At 42.7% G+C, this 22,917-nt stretch overlaps 1 protein-coding gene and 1 pseudogene across 5 annotated transcripts in view; one reads left to right on the forward strand and one right to left on the reverse strand.

Moving 5' to 3' along the window:
• Sil1 (SIL1 nucleotide exchange factor) overlaps positions 1-22,917 on the reverse strand; it is a 231,934-nt gene that overhangs the window by 42,199 nt on the left and 166,818 nt on the right. For all 5 annotated transcript variants that reach the window (XM_008772025.4, NM_199376.1, XM_017600905.3 and 2 more), the window contains one exon: positions 11,180-11,301. In XM_008772025.4, the coding sequence (XP_008770247.1) occupies positions 11,180-11,301 (122 nt within the window). The remainder of the gene's footprint in view (positions 1-11,179; positions 11,302-22,917) is intronic.
• On the forward strand, positions 2,474-2,567 carry LOC120098407 (small nucleolar RNA U13; annotated as a pseudogene).

Consider the following 22,917-nt stretch of genomic DNA (forward strand, 5'->3'; position numbering starts at 1 on the left):
AGAAAAGCCACTCAGGTCTGGGAGTCAGAATCACTGAAACTGACTTTGGCTTTGCTCACTTGTGTAGAGAAAAGCAACTATGCCAAAGTCAAGCTGCTTCCCAACGTGGGAATCTTCTCCCCTTTACCCTAGGAGTTTAATGCCGTGGGTCCCGTTAACAGGAATCAGAGCAACCATATAAACAAGAACTGCACACAGAGGCACGAAGAATGGGTGAAAAGCACAGAACCAGACCGGAGTTCAAGTTTCAGTCTAGCCACCATGTTACCTGACATCCCTGAGAACCTGGGATGAGCTGAGAACGTGTTGAGCTGTGGGCTTTGTGTGAGATGGATTATTAATAATTCTAGGTACCTGCCAGGAGATATCAATCTTTTCCAAAAGGAGGAAATTTCCTCGCTGGACTCAAATGACTCTATAAACAATGAGTAGGTCATGTGTGGTGGCTCAGGCTATAATACCAATTAAGGAACGGCTGCAAGTTTGAGGCCGCCTTGGGCTATATAGTGAGTTTAAGGTTTCAGGGACAGCCTAAACTATAGATCCAGACTGTCTCAAAACACCAAAAGGACAAAAGCAAGTAGGCAAACAAAACATGAGTAGAAAGGAACAAACAAACACCAGAGGGAAGACACTGCGGTGCAAACAGCAGCTGCACCTGGGCTACAGCCAGAGCACAGGCACAGACACTGTCCTCCATACAGGCAGCCCTGCATGTGTGCACAGTGAACATGAAACACATGCACACACACGCACACACACACACACGCACACGCACACACAGACACACACACGCACACGCATGCACACGCACACACACAGACACACACACGCACACGTGCACACACACACACACACACACACACGCACACACACGCAAACACACGCACACACACACACACCAGATTTTAACTAACAGAAACCAAACTTCTAAGATTAGAATTATAAGCCCTTGGCTAAATATTTAATGGACAGATTCCTTAGTAGACTTGACACAGCATGGGGAATGTAGGTAAACAGAAAAATGAGCTACAGAAAATTATCTAGACTTTAGCAGAGATGTGACATAGAAAGAAACTAGGCCACAGATTAGAACCCAGGACAACCAAGTAGGAAAACCCAACGTACAGTGGGTTGGAGCCCCAGGAATAAGAGAGACAGCAGAGAGTATTTGAGGGATTGCTGAAAACAGTCTGGAAAGATGAAAAAACAAATTCAGAACGAATAAGTTTAACAAATTTTAAGAAGGAAATATGTCTTAGTCACAATGAAGTCACAACACATATAATCATACAAAATAATACAAACTTCTGGAGGAACTCTCAAAATTAGATGGAGGAGGAGGCGTGACATTTTTAGAGAAACAAAATGAGGTTTGACACCTCACATATGTGCATCTCTAACACAGTAAGGTACATAATGAATATGTGAACATATATCCACATGGATACATATTGTATAATATGTATATAGGTGTTGGCTTACATTTCAGCAACCCTCTTCTAAACTTAGAAATGTATTTGTTACCCTATTCTTCTAAACAAACAGGTAAGTCGGAATGTGAGTGGGGGTGGGAGGTGGGCTTGCTGCTGTACCAGTTCTGTGAGCCAGGGTAAGAAGGATCAGACTTCACAATATGAACTGTGGTCTGCATGAATGCATATTGTTTCTGTACCATCACCAAGTCTTAACATAGTGGAAGGAAGCGGGTTATGTGTTCTCAGAGAACTGAATGCACATTCTCTTTGTGCACATATATTGAGAACATTTACAGAAGAAGAGTATTTGTTATATTAGTCAGCTTCACATTACTCCAATGAAATACCTGAGGGAGTCAATTTATAAAGAGAAAAGGAATATTTTTTGATTCATAATTCTAGGGTCCCAGCCCATTGCCCCCAGTCCCTGGTGAGCACAAGTCACACATACTGGAGCAAACCACTAGATTCATAAGCTAGACGCAGGCATAATCCAATTCCAGGGAATACCTCAATAGCATTACCTCTTAGCGCCCCTCCCCTAGGGGCTATCTCCAAAGAGTGCTATCATGCAACCCAAGTCTTTCTAATACACAGACCTTTAGGGGGCATTAATCCAAACCACAACAGAAAACTAACCATATAAAAGATCTCCACTTCTTTCAAATGTCTAATAATTAAGGGCACTTATCTGGCTACAGTCTCAATATTCATAACAAAAACAGTGACTATAAACTTTGCACTATATTTGGAAATTCAGAAATATAATTTCATATGAACCAAAGAAACCACAATTAAAATTTAAATAATTTCAATTGAACAATAATCAAAATGCTACATATGAGATTTTCAATTCAATTAAAGCAATAATTAGCAGGAAACTCCTAGAAATGAAAAATACAGTCATCTAATACTAAAAATTTCATGGCCATGATAAACACATTAAACCCACTCAAGAATCATCCATGAAGACAAAGACAGACACTTAGGAAGAGACCCTCTAGCATTTTCTAAGTGTGATGAGCGGGTTTTCAGCCGCTGTATGAGATGTGTCGCCTCAAATGATGTCAGCACATTACCCATCTGACATGGGAAAAAGAGAAAAAAAAGAACACTTGAGAGATGCTAGAAACAGATGGCCTAATATCATCTGCAAATAGAGAATGTGGGGGAGAGCCAATGAACCACATAGTACTGGTAATAAACCAGAAAATTTCCATAGCTCAAGTCTGTGGTTTAAAACAGCACACCGAGAGCCAGAGAGGACAAATTAAAACAAACCATACGTGGACAGATAATGATGAAATTTGCTGACAATTAGATATGAATAAAAACGTTCTAAATGTGAAGCTAACTGCCCCAGAAGGCACAGTTACAAACTGGCAATGTGCTTCTTATATGTCTGTGGGCCAGCACTTCAGCGGCCATCCTCAGCTACAGTTATTTAAGATACCTGGCCTACATGAGACACTGCCTCAAAAAATAAAGTGGAGAGCTGGAAGATGGCTCCACAGTGAAGAGCACTTGTCACGTTCAGTCCCCAGCATCACAACTGCGTCACTCCAGTTCTAGGGGTTCCAAAGCCCTCGCCTGACTTCCATGAGCACCAGGCATGCATGTGACACACATATAAATTCAGGCAAAACATGCATGCAGACACAATAAATCAATTTTTAAAATAAAAATAGAGAACCCCTGAGGTAGACACAATGATCAAATCCCCAGCGCCCCCCCCCACAGGTATAAGAATGAGTACACACATGTGCACAAACATATATATGCCATGTAGTCATTTAAATGAGAATGGTCCTTAGGTTCATATGTTGGAATCCTCGGTCCTCACACCTGCTGTAACTTTTCAGAAGATTAGGAGGTGTGACCTTCTTGGGGGAGCTGTGTCACTAGGATGAACTTGGAGGTTTCCGTGTCAGGCCCAGTCACTCTGTTTCTCTGCTTTCAACTTGCAAATCAGTATGAAAGCTTTTAGTGCCTGCTACAGTGCCTGCCTGCCTGCTTGCCTGCTGCCTGCCTGCCTGCCTCCCTGCCTGAATGGTCATGGACTCACCCTCTAAAACTATAAGCAAGTCCCCAAGGAATGCCTTCCTTGATATGTTGACTTGGTCATGGTGTGTTTTCACAGCAATAGAAAAGTAACTAAGACATAAAACAAACACATATCCACACATACAAAGTTTAACTATATGCTGCATAATAAAAGATATGTAGAAAATATAGTATTAATGAAGACTGAAAGAGATAGAAAAGATACACCCAAGAAAATACAAGGTTAGTAGATGTATTAACATCAAACAGACTTTAAGACAAAAGTAACTTCCATAGGGGCTAAGACTTCTAACTAAGGACACAAGGTACAGGCAGGAAGCTCCTAGAACCATACGGGTTACATCTAACAATAATAGCTCAAAACACAGCCAGGAGATGTGTAATTACAGGAAGAAACAGAAACAGCCATAGTGTCGTGGTCTAGGGTTTCAGAATATAAAAGGAAGGTGGTTTTCAACACAAGTGTATTCCAGAGCTGTCCTGAGTGAAGAACTTCAGCAGGAATATTTCTCTCTGTATTCAAAGCCGTGTGAACAACTCCTTTTGACTAGAAGATATCATTTTCTGTTCTCTCATTCAGAAGCCTTAACTTTTTTCTTCTGTGACTTTTGAGCTGAAGCTGGACGTGTGCAGCCACTCGGGGATGGCCATGTCCCTCAGGCATTGTCTACTGCACTGCTCCGTGTTCTGTGCCTACTAGGACTTAAAGTTTATTTGAATTTAGAATTTCTGTACTTTCTTTCAGAGCTATCACATAAAGGTTTGATGTTACTAATTTCCCCTGAAGTTATGCAAGGATACTGTCCTACCATTTCCTGACTACTGAATTGAGCATGTAAAGAAACATTTAAGTATTTAATCCAGCATTTCCAGGTATTTTGGCTCTTGAAACATTTAGAGAGAGAAATCTCCTAGGTCCACTCTGCTTTGTTTTGTTACTGTTTTAAATTTTAATTAATTACAAAAATAAAACATACTCAGTAGAAGAAAAATTTTAAAAAAACGAAATATATAAAACAAGTTCCTGCTCTTGGTGACCCCCTTCTCTGATTTTCAGTGATTTTAGTTTTTATGTTAGACCATTTATGCTTGAAGCAGTCATATAGGCTCACACTCTGTGAAGAGCTATGGACTTGGGTACCCATTCTCACTCCCCAAAGGTTCAAGTTTGCTGGGGAAGAAATAAAGGAATTGGTGAGCTACAAAGACACCGATGTATTAGAGTCAGTTTAGGTGTCCAGGGAACGAATGCTAATAAAACTGAAGATAGAGAAAAGGATGTTGAGGGTTGGGGCTAAGCAAGAAGAAATTACAAGGAGCTTTCAGTAGTGAGAAGCCTGGGGAGGCAGGGGAACAGTTCATTAGCAGACAGGACCTCCCTCCCTAGGGCCCAAGGCAGCGGGCGGGCGAGGCTCTCAGCTCATCCCCATTTGTCACTTACTGTCACCTGAGGACACTAATCAGCGTGTGAATGCAGCTTAGGAGCTATGGCCATCCAAGTGCCTGCGTCAGTTTGGTTATTACACTAATCAGTTTATTAGAAACATGACTGAGCACCTCCCTTGTCACTGGAGGAGTATAAAGAATTAAGAACTCGAGGTAAGAAGTCACACTGGTCCTACAGGTCACATCTAAACTTTTATTTAAATGCTGGCAACTCCCATGTCTGACCTCATCTCAATCTCTAGCCTTCTATTTTCTGGGCCTTCAGCCAGTGGGGTAACCTCCTCCTTTCCACAGCCTTATGTTAAAGGGTCAGGGTGTGGTGTCTGAATCATCCACTATTACATCATTAATAATAAACACGGCACTCTCCACTCAGCCCCCATGGTTATCTCTGAGATGTGTGAATGGCTCACTTCCTAGGAGCCACTGTCATTCACTTGTTTCTTCATTTACTCTTCCTGACCATAATTACTTCCTGATTGTTCATTTAATGCCAGGCTCTGTATATATAATAGCAAATTTAAAATGTAAGGAATCCTAGACTCTCAAGTACTATCCAGTAGGGATATAAATAAGTAATCAAACAACTACAGAATTGCACACTGAGACAAGTATCTGAAGAAGCAAGAGGAATATAACACACTTTAAAAGGACTGAGAGGCCTGGGCAGAGGTGGCACACACTTTTAATCCCAGCACACAGGAGCCAGAGGCAAGCAGAAGCAAGTGGATCTCTGTGAGTTTGAGGCCAGCCTACTCTACAAAGAGTTCCAGGACAGCCAGGGCTACAGAGAAACTGTGTCTTGGAAAAACCAACCAACCAAACAACCAAACCACAACAAACCAAACAAACAAAAAAAGATCTGAGAGAAATTTTGGAAATTTCTCAATATGAATGTAAATTCGGTTACAAGGATCAGTATGATGATTAACTGTGATTTTAAAAAAAACATTTAATTACTTTTTACATGAAAGGCTGAAAATGAATGTCTCCAAACAGCACTATAGAGTCTCCATGACATCAGAGAAGACACAGGCTCTGTCAGCTTACTGGCTCCTTGTCCTTTCCCTTCTAACCTCTCTGGTACTCACTGCTGTTACTCCAAAATAGAGGTCATAGGGCAAGAAGCAGAGGGGGAGGCCCCCTGAGCTCTCTACTCATAGGAGCAGAACCCTTTACAGAACACTTTCTACCAATGCCTCTTCATGTTGTGTCAGTCAGAAGTGGATCACACGCCCATCTCTAAGTCAATCCAAATCCACAGAGAATGGGATTACCGTGCTTGGTTTAGACTATTCATGCTTCATTTCCCAGCACAGAGGTGGGGGGTGGGGGCTTGTTCTCACTCTGGATGAGATACTGAACTTAAAATGTCAAGGTTCTTTAAAGTCAATGAGAAAGAGAAATGGTTTAGTAGAGAAGAATAGTGGAGATAAAAATCCATAAGAGCCGCTCACCACTAGAGAGAGCGAAGGGAGAGACTCAAACACCATTCAAAAGTTTCAACCTGGAGTAACTACAATAACTGTGACAAGAATAACTGAAAAGAGAATGTGAGAAGAAACAATAGCGAATTTGACTTTTTCCTCATAGAGTGTGAGATTCAAACAGTTTGGTAGAATCCAGCATGAGGACAAGGACTGGACCCGAACGCAGACTTAGGTGACTCACGATTAGAGGGCATCTGAATCCACAGGAAGAGGTCATTAGGGGTAAGTACAGAGGCCAAGGCTGGAAGAATCTTGGCAAGTAGCTACAATTGGAAGGCGGTAAAGGATGATGTTGCGATAGGATGATGTTGCGATAGGAGAAAAGGCGGCTGGAGATGTAGCTCAGTAGCAGAGCACATGCCCGGCCTGTGTGAAGCCCTAGATTGCATCTCTAGCACAGGAAAAGGGGAGGCAAAATAATCAATCACAGACAAGAGTCTATAATGACATAACAGCCAAGAAGTATGGTTTCCAAGGAACATCATGGCTAATATCATTAACTGTTATGGTATTGATGATGGCAATGTACTCTTGATAATTTTCACGGATGGAGGGACAGAAACCAGATTGTAAATATAGTGGGGTTAGGTACATTGACAGAATGCAACTTGTTATCCTTTTTTCATTCTTTCAAAAAGGTTGGTAAGTCGAACTGGAGGTAGAACAGAGTAAGTGCATACTGAATCCCTTAGTGGACTAGTGTGCAATGCCTCAGGGCACATGGTAAGGCACACAGAGGGTGATGGGAAAGCACACAGGGCACTGGCCACAGCAGGGACAAGTGTGAGCAGCAGCATGGAGACCTAAGATGAAGACAACTGGGCATCGTGGCACTCGCCTTAATCCCAGCGCTCGGGAGGAGGACTCCTCTGTGAGTGTGGGGCTAGCCTAGTCTACAAAGTGAGTTCTAGGACAGCCAGTGCTACACAGGGAAACCCTGTCAAAAACAGACAAACAAAAAACCAACAACAGAGAGGGAGGGAGGGAGGGAGGGAGGGAGGGAGGGAGGGAGGGAGAGAGGGAGTGAGTGAGTGAGGGAGAAAAAAACTGAGAGAAGGAGAGAGAGAGAGGGAGAGGGAGAGATTGAACATTAGAAGATACTGAAATACTGAAAGAAAATAGGAAACAAAACCAGCAGGAAGTGAGAAGAGAAGATGCAGCTTGGCAGAGAAATTCACTGAGGGATGTAATCAAAGAAATCTGGGAATTAAAGGCTAAACACAGAGATGGGTCATCATAATAAGATACTGGCCAGATACTTAAAAATTAATTGTAAACAGAGCTGGAGTGCTGGATCAATGGTTAAGAGCACTTGTTGCTCTTCCAGAGAGCCCAAGTTTAGTTCCCAGCACCCACTTGATAGCACACAACCATTCTTACTCCAGTTCTGGGGGAGCTAATGCCCTCTTCTGACCTCCTTGGGCGCCAGGCACACATGTGGCACATATATATGCATGCAGGTAAAACATTCTTATACATAAAATAATCTAAAAGTAAAAATTGGTAAAACCTTGGGAAGGGCACAGATGAGGACAGCAGAGCACAGGGCGGACGTGTGCAGAACCGCACAGACAACAGCACAGGGCGGACATGTGCAGCACAGCACAGACAACAGCACAGGGCGGACGTGTGCAGCACAGCACAGACAACAGCACAGGGCAGACGTGTGCAGCACACATTCATTCTCTCAAGAAATGTCTACAAGTCCAGATCTGCGAGGAGCTTGTGAGGTAGATGCCAAGGAAAGCAGTTACAGAGCATACCCTCTCTGTGACTGATGGTACATGTATATCCCTTCATGTACTACTAGGTTAAGTTTCATCATATCATACACACTGTGAACGGTTCAAATAAAAGCATTATGCTTATGTGTATAAATGTATAAAAATTCATACACATGTAAATTCATACACCTGTACAGGTCATTAAAGACAGATACAAAATGACAAAGGTACGTGGGAAGGGAATGCAAGAACCGCAAACCCGGTGCTCACTGGAGTAAGCACACCAGGTCAGTTCAATGCAAAGGCTTGGTACAGGGAAGAAAGGAAAGAAAAGCAGCTGACCAGCTTGCAGAGAAGCAGCAAAACCTGATTACAGAAGGCTGTTATGGCTTCTGAAATCACAAGGCTTTCTAAAACTTCCTTTCTACAAAAGCGAAAAGGACTTGTCTAGGACTCTCAATAGCTCCGATTGCAGACAGACCCTCATATGTGCCACCACGGGGTGAAATCTGCTCACAGAGAGGCCGATGAAAATAACATGAAGAAGAAAGCGACTTTAAAAGAAAGTAGCAATGAAAATACAAATCGACTAATGATCAGCATGCCAGCAGTCTGCATATGACACACAGACCTTCACCTACCTTGTTATGCTTGGGCAATAAACAGCAGAAAATGAGTATGTGTGACCCTCAATTGGGTGTTAATCATGTTTAAGTAAAGGAACAAATTCTATTTCAGTAGCCATGTCAATTCTATTTCTGTCAGACTTTTTCTCATCATGGAATAATTGGTGTTTAACACTGGGGAGGAGAGCCCTTCATCCACAGAAATGTGCATAGAAGGACTTGTTAAGCAATTAACCCAGGTAAGCAAATAGACACTCTCAGGAAGCAGCAACAGCAGCGAGAGACATGGTGGGACATAGACAGGATGATAGAGTTTGTACTGTAGGAAGAAATGATATAAGAGCTTCCTTACAGGCAAAACTGATAGGAACACAGGCACTGTTCTGATGAGGCAATGATGATGCTACAGTATGATTGGCATGTGCTTACTCTATGTTTTTATTTGTATTCACCTTTATGAAATGCACTGGACACCTATTATTGTTCCCAGTTCAAAAGACTGCCCACAAGCCCATGATTCCAGGATGCTACTTCTTGAATGCCCTTTGGCAAAGAGCTAGCTCATCTAATCACTGTGACTACACATCTGATGCCTGAAGCAGTTAGGGAGGCGCAGAGCCGATACTTAGGACATCAAAAGTAAGTAATGCATATCAGACAACAGCACCAGAGCCAGCCTCTCTGCACAGAAATAGTCTTACTTGTGTCAGGCTTCTCTTTGAATAAAACACTGACATTTTCCTGGTGTTGGGAAGCCTGCTGCCGGCTTCCAAAAGCTCTGGCGCCATACCATGCGGTCGCTGTAACAGCCTTCAGTGAGCTGTCAAAAACCCAGCTAGAACATTCGACTACAGTAGTGTGCTCGCCATCAAAACACTAAACTGCACTATTTTATATTTATCTATTAGAGTTAGTGAGCTGTATGAATGCCAGCATGGTCTCAAACTAACATAGTCCAGTCATGGAGAGGTCATCAGAATACCACACGACGCAGCATCTGGGTGAGGTATGGTTTGCTAAGAATGTTTAAATGCATGCTTCTCAAGTCAGAGTCCCCTTTAACAAGGAATTGGTATGAAGATGCCACTGTTTCTCCAAAATCTATTTCCAGAAGCAATGGCAAGAGAATATGCAGGATATCACATTCATATTGCAAGTAGTTTGGAATAAGACAAAGATTGCAAAAATGAGTCTAGATGAAGGGGTTAGAGTTTGAGTTAGTTCCCTTCCAGCTTGAGAAGCAAAAGTGAACCTGAGTAAGTCCTCAGGCTCTACAACCTTATGAGGGGAGATGAAGCCATAGCTGTGTCCAGCAGCTGGACAGGAGAAACTGGGCTTTTTGATAAAGTTTGGCTTTGGAAAGTGAGGTCAAGGGAGATGGAGTTGCCCTGGAGGCCAGAGCCCGATCTGTCTACAGCACTACCACAGGACAAGGAGCCTGATGGGTCAAGGCCGGCATGACAGGGCTTGCTTGCTTGCCTCTTCCTTGGGACAACTGTCCTTCATTTTGCTATGAGAAGAAAGGATTAGACTAAGATTCTAATTAAACAAAAGTGAGAATGAGTGAAAACAAAGTCTCATCAAACAAACTGTGCAGTGGTGTTCAGAGCGGCCTTCCTCCAACCTCAGCACAGCCTATCCGAGCAAGGCCGCATGGACCGTCGCCACCCAGAGCAAAATAGAGTAACTGTTTCTATTTTAGAGATACAGATGAGATAGTCTTAGGAGCAGACATTTTGAAATGGACATAATGACAGTATAAAGATATCCTGACCTTTTCAAATGAGTAAAATTACTTGATTCCTACATATTTCTCCACAGCCATTCTTTCAAGAAGCTGTCTACTGCTCATCTTGCCTGGTAAGTTTTCCAGTATGAAACAGACTGAAATACTAAGGCTCCATCCAGAGAATGAACTTGATTACATGACTGGTTCCAGCAACCAGGGAAGCCACATCCCCCTCAGAAGGTCTTTCTTGGTCAGATTCAGCACTTGGTCGTTTGATGTGGCTTCACTGCCTGAAGGATCAACTCCAGTAGCTTATTCCATTTCTCACTACTTACTGCATGTGGCCGGTCCATTTACTCATCTTACTAAAATAGAAACTATGACCCAAGGTCTGCTATTATATATGTGTATGTATACACACACACACACACACACACACACACACACACACACACACACACACACACACACACACACACTTTTCTATTTGGAGTAGAAGCTGACTTGCTCTAGCCTCTACAGCGCCATATTGACCAGTGACTAGAAAGGCACTGTGTGACCTTTCCTCAAGCCAAGTAAGGCAAATGGTTCTAGCCAATGGCAACCCATCCATGCTGCTCACCTGGAAAAGGCGGCCCCCAGCACAAAAGCAGCATACTCCTTCACCAGGGGTTCTGTGCTGTTGAGCCCATTAATCACCACTTGAAGGCCACCAAAGGACAGCAGGTCCTGTGCGTTATCCATCTGCAACAAAGGCATTGCTTAGACAGGACAGCCTTCAGGGAGGGAAGCACTCTCCGACAGCTATTCTTTAATGACTAGCAAATACAAACGTAAAAGGCAGGTGAGGAGCGGCAGTGGCCTTCTGAGTAACTAGAAAGGTGTATTAAAACAGCCTAAGTTTTAAAGGAATCTTACATTTGAGAACTTCTCATCCATGCAACACCATTTATGAGCACCTGCGTGGGAATCCTCGGAAATGGCACCTAGCTCTTGCTCATGCCAAACATGTCTCCGAAAATTCTAATGCGGCGATGAGTCACAAAGCTTACTCCAAACATGCAAGCTGTTAGCACAAAGAATCTGGCATCATGGCACCACTAAACAGTGCCACACATCCCCTGGATGTCCAAACACAACGGAAGCAGTGAAGGGAAAAAAACCTGACTTTCAAGTAGAAACCAGGGACTATAAAAGGAGCCCCGCTGATGGTGTAGGCGTGGCGTGGGAGGGGGTGAGTGCAGAGGTGGGGGATGTTGGGGATAGAGTGTACTACAAGAGTACTAGGGAGACAAGTAACAATATTATCCTTTGTTTGGTAAGGTTGATTGAATCTGAAGACATTTATTTTAAAATCTGTACAAAAGCCAGTTTCCCAAAGGTTTTGGCCTAGGTCTGCTTCACTAATCATGGCTACATCAGCAGTGCTGAGTATTGTTATGATCACATAACTGATAAGCTGAGTGACTTCAATCAGTGAACCCAAGTGATTGTACAAAAGGTCTCATTACAATAAAAATCAATACTAAATAATTACATATATTCTAGTTTGAGATTACTAGTTAAATTACTAAGTCCAATATTTTCATGCATACATGAAAAGTCAGAATCTTACTCTCACTACCCCCAAAGGTGACCTCTTGCCCTTCTGATACATAGTACAGCAAATCAGGAAGTCTCAGAAGCGAGGGTCCAGCAGCAATGTAATCAGTGCCTACCTCTTTCCTAGAACTCAGAGCTGGTTCCTATCTGACTCTGTCCCTGCTGCTGCCTCCTTACTAGAAAGTCTGTTCTGAGAGAAAAGGGAAGTATAAAACATAGTATCTGACCTTTTCATGCTTTGGGATGGGCCTGGCCTATTTTTATCACTTGGACGATCACTGTCATACATTTTTGATAGGATGCCTATAAAAGCAGGTTTTCCCATCCTCTGTTCCAGTGACTGGAAGAGCAGAGAGCATAGAGTTAGGTGTTCAATGATTAACCCTTGAGTTGAAGAATAGAAATTTAAATGATTCTCAAAATAAAACCCCACTGTAAATTAAAAACAAAAACAAAAACAAATAAAATAAAGCCAATCTATAGTGCCTGTGCCAACACATGGGCCCTGAGAAAATAGGCATCCAGTATGAAGTCTAGCTGCCATGGATCCAAGGTCACAGCTAGGATTTTTCTGTTCCAACCTGTCCCTATGCAAGGATGACTACAGAGCCAAAGCCCAGATAATAAGGGAGACTTAGAATGGGGCACTTTGCTGACACAACTTTCTTCCTCATACAGTTGGCCTTAAAACTTAATAATTTATACCTTCTTTGTTTCAGGTTTCCAAGATACAAACTCACTTCTCAAAATCCCATCAGTCCACATCTGGGATGGTCGCTTACTAAGACCTGACAGAGCAGCTGGCCTTTCTGTTGACTCCAAAGGGACAACAGAGCCCAGAGCCACCCCAAGGGTCTGTTCTAGATTCTGCACATCTGCACAACAATTCCATGAGCTACATATGCATCGTTGGTATTTCTGCAAACACTCTGAAGGTGTTCTATTATTATTTGACTGGTGATGAGAAAGAAAAGGTTCATTCTGGCCCACTCACATACCAAAAGCTGGGTTCTCCCCAGAGTCACATAGAGGATACCCAGAACTTTTCTCAGGCTGCCTTCAGGATGGGGCAAGAGCCATGGACAGGAGTGTAGGAAGAGGAAGCATCAGGATGGGATGGAGGCAACCAAGCTAGCACTGGGAAAATCCAGAGCCTCCTAGATGATGAGAGAACAGGAATCTGAGAAGGAGAGTTGGGGAAATAATGGAGGAGTCACTGAGGAAAGGAAAAGCAGATTCTCTGCTCAGGGCAGACGGGGGCACACAGAGGCCTTCCTCATAAATAACTCACAAACTGTTTTCTACACACAAGGTTTTGCTTTTTACATATCCTGTTTTAATAATTAAAATATGGCTGCAAGGAATCCTTTGGCAGACCCAGTTCAGGTCCTTGAAGCCCCTGGCTCTTTAGTTCCCTATTCAGTGAAGTTAAGAGTGAGAATAAACTGAAGGTCCTGGCTGGAAAAGTTGTTTGCCTCACAGTTAGCATTACCTCACCCAATTCTCCAGCACAACTGGAAAGCAGGATGAGCTATGTATTCCGGAATCTCCCTGAGAAATCACAACATACCAGGGCACATTAGTGCACTAGCCCCAGTCAGTGGCCCAGAACACTGAGGAGGACACTTTTGCCAATGGAGTGGATTTGTTCTTGACCAATGGAATGTTCTATGGTGACCTCTTGTTGAGTCTGGTGATGACCAAGGAACTGTACAAGTGGGATGGGACAACACCTGAGGATGGCACTGCCAGGTGAGACTGCAGGGGGAAATTTTGCTGCTATTGGGTCATTGGTGGCTTAGCCTTTGTGTAGCCCATTCCCTTCTAGGCATGATAAGCTAGTGATTTTAGCTTTTCTTATGAACTAAAGCAAGACCCTTCAGAAAGCTAAGAACTAAAGATCCACTCAAGTACATTAAAAATGAAAAACATAATAAAAGTTGTCAACACCAGAACAAGACTGAGCTGGTCAATAACCCCTAGAAGCCTTGATCCTTAATTATCTCTAATGGAAAAGCTAGAGGGTGTCTTTCACCCCTAAAAAGGACTAGGAAGGGGAAAGAAAACTCGGGCTCATCTTTTTCCACCTCGTAAGAGGGTCACAGTTTTGCTATTTGGAATCTGAGAAGGAGGAACAGGAAGAGGATGAAGAGCCACCCTGAACCCTTGCAGACAGCACAGATGCACTCACCACAAAACCCCAAAGGAAGAAAAGTTTACAGAGAACAACAACACTGTGAGGGGTGGGGCTGGTGCTAACACATGCTTGGTTATGACTTCACAGCTCCTTGGGCCACCATTCCTACAGCTTCCCATCTGCGTTCTCTTCCCACCCAAGCTCCCTACCGTGGTCAGGCTCTCAATGCAACAGTTAGAGGGGCTGTTTTCCCTCCACTCCGCCACTGGGCTCTACTCCTGCTTTCTCATGGCCTGTGAGTTTCTACGGTCTCTTCCTTTTCTCTCAGATCCACTCAGAGTCACCTTGTAGTTCCTCAGATATACCATGCTTGCTCCCACCTCCTGCCCTCCAATTTCTCTACTGCTTTTCTTTTTACTTTTTGATAATTTTATTACCTTTCAAACAAATTATTTTTTTTTTCGGGAGGAAAGGATTTATTGGTTTCCAGGTTACAGTTTATCATCAAGGGAAGCCAAAGCAGGAACAGAAGCAAAACCACGGAGGAAGGCTGTTTACTGGCTTTCTGCTCAGAGTGCTTTTTTTTTTTTTTTTTTTATTAACTTGAGTATTTCTTATATACATTTCAAGTGTTATTCCCTTTCCCGGTTTCCGGGCAAACGTCCCCCTCCCCCCTCCCCTTCCTTATGGGTGTTCCCCTCCCAACCCTCCCCCCATTGCCGCCCTCCCCCCATAGTCTAGTTCACTGGGGGTTCAGTCTTAGCAGGACCCAGGGCTTCCCCTTCCACTGGTGCTCTTACTAGGATATTCATTGCTACCTATGGGGTCAGAGTCCAGGGTCAGTCCATGTATAGTCTTTAGGTAGTGGCTTAGTCCCTGGAAGCTCTGGTTGCTTGACATTGTTGTACTTTTGGGGTCTCGAGCCCCTTCAAGCTCTTCCAGTTCTTTCTCTGATTCCTTCAACGGGGGACCTATTCTCGGTTCAGTGGTTTGCTGCTGGCATTCGCCTCTGTATTTGCTGTATTCTGGCTGTGTCTCTCAGGAGCGATCTACATCCGGCTCCTGTCGGTCTGCACTTCTTTGCTTCATCCATCTTGTCTAATTGGGTGGCTGTATATGTATGGGCCACATGTGGGGCAGGCTCTGAATGGGTGTTCCTTCAGTCTCTGTTTTAATCTTTGCCACTCCCTTCCCTGCCAAGGGTATTCTTTTTCCTCATTTAAAGAAGGAGTGAAGCATTCACATTTTGATCATCCGTCTTGAGTTTCATTTGTTCTAGGGATCTAGGGTAATTCAAGCATTTGGGCCAATAGCCACTTATCAATGAGTGCATACCATGTATGTCTTTCTGTGATTGGGTTAGCTCACTCAGGATGATATTTTCCAGTTCCAACCATTTGCCTACGAATTTCATAAACTCGTTGTTTTTGATAGCTGAGTAATATTCCATTGTGTAGATGTACCACATTTTCTGTATCCATTCCTCGTTGAAGGGCATCTGGGTTCTTTCCAGTTTCTGGCTATTATAAATAAGGCTGCGATGAACATAGTGGAGCACGTGTCTCTTTTATATGTTCAGGCATCTTTTGGGTATATGCCCAAGAGAGGTATAGCTGGATCCTCAGGCAGTTCAATGTCCAATTTTCTGAGGAACCTCCAGACTGATTTCCAGAATGGTTTTACCAGTCTGCAATCCCACCAACAATGGAGGAGTGTTCCTCTTTCTCCACATCCTCGCCAGCATCTGCTGTCACCTGAGTTTTTGATCTTAGCCATTCTCACTGGTGTGAGGTGAAATCTCAGGGTTGTTTTGATTTGCATTTCCCTTATGACTAAAGATGTTGAACATTTCTTTAGGTGTTTCTCAGCCATTCGGCATTCCTCAGCTGTGAATTCTTTGTTTAGCTCTGAACCCCATTTTTTAATAGGGTTATTTGTTTCCCTGCGGTCTAACTTCTTGAGTTCTTTGTATATTTTGGATATAAGGCCTCTATCTGTTGTAGGATTGGTAAAGATCTTTTCCCAATCTGTTGGTTGCCGTTTTGTCCTAACCACAGTGTCCTTTGCCTTACAGAAGCTTTGCAGTTTTATGAGATCCCATTTGTCGATTCTTGATCTTGGAGCATAAGACATTGGTGTTTTGTTCAGGAAATTTTTTCCAGTGCCCATGTGTTCCAGATGCTTCCCTAGTTTTTCTTCTATTAGTTTGAGTGTGTCTGGTTTGATGTGGAGGTCCTTGATCCACTTGGACTTAAGCTTTGTACAGGGTGATAAGCATGGATCGATCTGCATTCTTCTACATGTTGCCCTCCAGTTGAACCAGCACCATTTGCTGAAAATGCTATCTTTTTTCCATTGGATGGTTTTGGCTCCTTTGTCAAAAATCAAGTGACCATAGGTGTGTGGGTTCATTTCTGGGTCTTCAATTCTATTCCACTGGTCTATCTGCCTGTCTCTGTACCAATACCATGCAGTTTTTATCACTATTGCTCTGTAATACTGCTTGAGTTCAGGGATAGTGATTCCCCCTGAAGTCCTTTTATTGTTGAGGATAGCTTTAGCTATCCTGGGTTTTTTGTTATTCCAGATGAATTTGCAAATTGTTCTGTCTAACTCTTTGAAGAATTGGATTGGTATTTTGATGGGGATTGCATTGAATCTGTAGATTGCTTTTGGTAAAATGGCCATTTTTACTATATTAATCCTGCCAATCCATGAGCATGGGAGATCTTTCCATCTTCTGAGGTCTTCTTCAATTTCCTTCTTCAGTGTCTTGAAGTTCTTATTGTACAGATCTTTTACTTGCTTGGTTAAAGTCACACCGAGGTACTTTATATTATTTGGGTCTATTATGAAGGGTGTCGTTTCCCTAATTTCTTTCTTGGCTTGTTTCTCTTTTGTATAGAGGAAGGCTACTGATTTATTTGAGTTAATTTTATACCCAGCCACTTTGCTGAAGTTGTTTATCAGCTTTAGTAGTTCTCTGGTGGAACTTTTGGGATCACTTAAATATACTATCATATCATCTGCAAACAGTGATATTTTGACTTCTTCTTTTCCGATCTGTATCCCCTTGACCTCCTTTTGTTGTCTGATTGCTCTGGCTAGAACTTCAAGAACTATATTGAATAAGTAGGGAGAGAGTGGGCAGCCTTGTCTAGTCCCTGATTTTAGTGGGATTGCTTCGAGTTTCTCTCCATTTAGTTTAATGTTAGCAACTGGTTTGCTGTATATGGCTTTTACTATGTTCAGGTATGGGCCTTGAATTCCTATTCTTTCCAGGACTTTTATCATGAAGGGGTGTTGAATTTTGTCAAATGCTTTCTCAGCGTCTAATGAAATGATCATGTGGTTTTGTTCTTTCAGTTTGTTTATATAATGGATCACGTTGATGGTTTTCCGTATATTAAACCATCCCTGCATGCCTGGGATGAAGCCTACTTGGTCATGGTGGATGATTGTTTTGATGTGCTCTTGGATTCGGTTTGCCAGAATTTTGTTGAGTATTTTTGCGTCGATATTCATAAGGGAAATTGGTCTGAAGTTCTCTTTCTTTGTTGTGTCTTTGTGTGGTTTAGGTATAAGAGTAATTGTGGCTTCGTAGAAGGTATTCGGTAGTGATCCATCTGTTTCAATTTTGTGGAATAGTTTGGATAATATTGGTATGAGGTCTTCTATGAAGGTTTGATAGAATTCTGCACTAAACCCGTCTGGACCTGGGCTCTTTTTGGTTGGGAGACCTTTAATGACTGCTTCTATTTCCTTAGGAGTTATGGGGTTGTTTAACTGGTTTATCTGTTCCTGATTTAACTTCGGTACCTGGTATCTGTCTAGGAAATTGTCCATTTCCTGAAGATTTTCAAGTTTTGTTGAATATAGGTTTTTATAGTAAGATCTGATGATTTTTTGAATTTCCTCTGAATCTGTAGTTATGTCTCCCTTTTCATTTCTGATTTTGTTAATTTGGACGCACTCTCTGTGTCCTCTCGTTAGTCTGGCTAAGGGTTTATCTATCTTGTTGATTTTCTCAAAGAACCAACTTTTGGTTCTGTTGATTCTTTCTATGGTCCTTTTTGTTTCTACTTGGTTGATTTCCGCTCTGAGTTTGATTATTTCCTGCCTTCTACTCCTCCTGGGTGTATGTGCTTCTTTTTGTTCTAGAGCTTTCAGGTGTGCTGTCAAGCTGCTGACATATGCTCTTTCCTGTTTCTTTCTGCAGGCACTCAGCGCTATGAGTTTTCCTCTTAGCACAGCTTTCATTGTGTCCCATAAGTTTGGGTATGTTGTACCTTCATTTTCATTAAATTCTAAAAAGTTTTTAATTTCTTTCTTTATTTCTTCCTTGACCAGGTTATCATTGAGTAGAGCACTGTTCAATTTCCACGTATATGTGGGCATTCTTCCCTTATTGTTATTGAAGACCAGTTTTAGGCCGTGGTGGTCCGATAGCACGCATGGGATTATTTCTATCTTTCTGTACCTATTGAGGCCCGTTTTTTGACCAATTATATGGTCAATTTTGGAGAAAGTACCATGAGGAGCTGAGAAGAAGGTATATCCTTTTGCTTTAGGATAGAATGTTCTATAAATATCCGTTAAGTCCATTTGGCTCATGACTTCTCTTAGTCTGTCTACATCTCTGTTCAATTTCTGTTTCCATGATCTGTCCATTGATGAGAGTGGGGTGTTGAAATCTCCCACTATTATTGTGTGAGGTGCAATGTGTGTTTTGAGCTTTAGTAAGGTTTCTTTTACATATGTAGGTGCCCTTGTATTTGGGGCATAGATATTTAGGATTGAGAGTTCATCTTGGTGGATTTTTCCTTTGATGAATATGAAGTGTCCTTCCTTATCTTTTTTGATGACTTTTAATTGAAAATTGATTTTATTTGATATTAGAATGGCTACTCCAGCTTGCTTCTTCTGACCATTTGCTTGGAAAATTGTTTTCCAGCCTTTCACTCTGAGGTAATGTCTGTCTTTGTCTCTGAGGTGTGTTTCCTGTAGGCAGCAGAATGCAGGGTCCTCGTTGCGTATCCAGTTTGTTAATCTATGTCTTTTTATTGGGGAGTTGAGGCCATTGATGTTGAGAGATATTAAGGAATAGTGATTACTGCTTCCCGTTATATTCATATTTGGATGTGAGGTTATGTTTGTGTGCTTTCATTCTCTTTGTTTTGTTGCCAAGACGATTAGTTTCTTGCTTCTTCTAGGTTATAGCTTGCCTCCTTATGTTGGGCTTTACCATTTATTATCCTTTGTAGTGCTGGATTTGTAGAAAGATATTGTATAAATTTGGTTTTGTCATGGAATATCTTGGTTTCTCCATCTATGTTAATTGAGAGTTTTGCAGGATACAGTAACCTGGGCTGGCATTTGTGTTCTCTTAGGGTCTGTATGACATCAGTCCAGGATCTTCTGGCCTTCATAGTTTCTGGCGAGAAGTCTGGTGTGATTCTGATAGGTCTGCCTTTATATGTTACTTGACCTTTTTCCCTTACTGCTTTTAATATTCTTTCTTTATTTTGTGCGTTTGGTGTTTTGACTATTATGTGACGGGAGGTGTTTCTTTTCTGGTCCAATCTATTTGGAGTTCTGTAGGCTTCTTGTATGCCTATGGGTATCTCTTTTTTTAGATTAGGGAAGTTTTCTTCTATGATTTTGTTGAAGATATTTACTGGTCCTTTGAGCTGGGAGTCTTCACTCTCTTCTATACCTATTATCCTTAGGTTTGATCTTCTCATTGAGTCCTGGATTTCCTGTATGTTTTGGACCAGTAGCTTTTTCCGCTTTACATTATCTTTGACAGTTGAGTCAATGATTTCTATGGAATCTTCTGCTCCTGAGATTCTCTCTTCCATCTCTTGTATTCTGTTGGTGAAGCTTGTATCTACAGCTCCTTGTCTCTTCTTTTGGTTTTCTATATCCAGGGTTGTTTCCATGTGTTCTTTCTTGATTGCTTCTATTTCCATTTTTAATTCCTTCAACTGTTTGATTGTGTTTTCCTGGAATTCTTTCAGGCATTTTTGCGATTCCTCTCTGTAGGCTTCTACTTGTTTATTAATGTTTTCCTGTGTTTCCCTAAGGGAGTTCTTCACATCTTTCTTGAAGTCCTCCAGCATCATGATCAAATATGATTTTGAAACTAGATCTTGCTTTTCTGGTGTGTTTGGATATTCCATGTTTGTTTTGGTGGGAGAATTGGGCTCCGATGATGCCAAGTAGTCTTGGTTTCTGTTGCTTGGGTTCCTGCGCTTGCCTCTCGCCATCAGATTATCTCTAGTGTTACTTTGTTCTGCTATTTCTGACAGTGGCTAGACTGTCCTATAAGCCTGTGTGTCAGGAGTGCTGTAGACCTGTTTTCCTCTCTTTCAGTCAGTTATGGGGACAGAGTGTTCTGCTTTCGGGCGTGTAGTTTTTCCTCTCTACAGGTCTTCAGCTGTTCCTGTGGGCCTGTGTCTTGAGTTCACCAGGCAGCTTTCTTGCAGCAGAAAAGTTGGTCCTACCTGTGGTCCCGAGGCTCAAGTTCGCTCGTGGGGTGCTGCCCACGGGCTCTCTGCGGCGGCAGCAACCAGGAATACCTGTGCCGCCCCTTTCGGGAGCTTCAGTGCACCAGGGTTCCAGATGGCCTTTGGTGTTTTCCTCTGGCGTCCGAGATGTATGTACAGAGAGCAGTCTCTTCTGGTTTCCCAGGCTTGTCTGCCTCTCTGAAGGTTTAGCTCTCCCTCCCACGGGATTTGGGTGCAGAGAACTGTTTATCCGGTCTGTTTCCTTCAGGTTCCGGCGGTGTCTCAGGCAGGGGTCCTGCCGCTCCTGGGCCCTCCCCCACGGGAGCCCAGAGGCCTTATACAGTTTCCTCTTGGGCCAGGGATGTGGGCAGGGGTGAGCAGTGTTGGTGGTCTCTTCCGCTCTGCAGCCTCAGGAGTGCCCACCTGACCAGGCGGTTGGGTCTCTCTCTCACAGGGTCTGAACAAATTATTTCTTAAGCCTGCCTATCTGCCTCTGCTAGAAAATAAAGTCCAATTTTGTTCATAAATGCACGTCAAGTGTCTGGGCCTCAGCAGACCCTCCATAGGGTCACTTGTTGAAAAAAAATGTTAAATAAATAAATACTTTGCCTTAGTTCTTCTTCTCCTCTAGCTTTTGACCTTCATGCAAAAGGTACCAGTGTTCTATGAGAAGTACACTGGTCAAAAGTCTAAAAGCTTAGAATTTAGGAATAGACTGAACTTTTTACAAATCCTTGTTCTCATTCAGTAGCTGGTTGGTTCTCAATAGTCACACCATCTCCTTGAGCTCCATCGTCCTCAACTAAAAAGTGGGATCTTGTGATTCCCCCTGACTCGCTGGAGCCCAGGAATGTAAGACCATCCTGGATAACAGCAAGACTCTAACTCAAAACCAAAACCAAACAAAAAGGAAAAAGAGACTAATAGTGGTACCTCCTCAAGGCCCAGATGGGATTAATACATACAAAGTCCTTGAAGCAGTAGAACGTCTAGAGTGCTCAATGTTAGTATTAGATGTTTGAATGGTTACTTTCTCACATCAAACTCAGGACCAGGGACAATCATGAAGAGTAAAAGGATATCCCCTGCTTTACCTCTCTGACTCCCCTCTCCCCTCATCTGAGCTCTAGTTACTCCAATCTTGTCCAGGCCTTCAACCTTACCAACTCACCTCTGCCCCAGAGTCTGTGTGCACTCTGCATGCAAAGTTCCAATACAAGGACCTTTTCTACAGTCCCTAACAATAAGTAAACCTTCTCCGAGTTTCTTCCTTTTTTCTTTGTTGTTTGTTTTTGAGACAGGGTCTCTCTGTATATCCCTGGCTGTTCTGGAGCTCACTCTATACACCAGGCTGGCCTCGAATTCACAGAGATCTGTCTGCCTTTCAAGTACTGGGATTAAAGGCATGTGCCATGTCCAGCCTCAAATTAAAGTAAATAAAAAAAAACACAACAATTTTATTATTTTTTGAGAATTTCATACATATATAACATTCTCTGATCATACTAATGCCTTCTTCTTCCCCTAACTACTTTGAAATTTACCCCCACTGCCTCCTAATTCCATATCCTTAAAAACAACAGAACCTACGGAGTCTAATTTGTGCTCCCATGTCTGCATGGGTATGGGCAGCCTGGTCCCATAGCCCCACCAGCGAGCATAGCCATAGAGAAACTTTCTCCCTCCCTCAGCAGCCATCAACTCTCAGTAGCTTCTCAAATGGGCTGGGGCCTGTGAGGCCCTCTCCCTGTAGAGGGACGTTGTACACCTGACGTTGACTGGCCTGATTTCAGGCCTGCCTTGTAACCACAGCTCCTGTGGGCTCATGAGAGAGAACAGAATCATTATTTGTTCAGAGGACACTGTCACTCCTGTGCTCACTGTCTTCTGGTCTCATGGTAATTTTGTCCTCTCTTCCACAATGATCCCTGGCCACTGTGGGGAAGGTGAGTGGAACACAGGTAATATGAAGGGGAAAGGGGGAAAATGGGAGGAAAATACTTCTGACTTTGTAAACGTGCTGTCATAACTATTCACCTGTACCACTATAGCATGAAAATAATCATAAATACATCAACAAATGGGTGTAACTATCACAATAAAACCTTACAT

Source organism: Rattus norvegicus, chromosome 18 (assembly GCF_036323735.1).
Source record: "Rattus norvegicus strain BN/NHsdMcwi chromosome 18, GRCr8, whole genome shotgun sequence".
In the NCBI taxonomy this organism is placed as follows: Eukaryota; Metazoa; Chordata; class Mammalia; order Rodentia; family Muridae; genus Rattus; species Rattus norvegicus.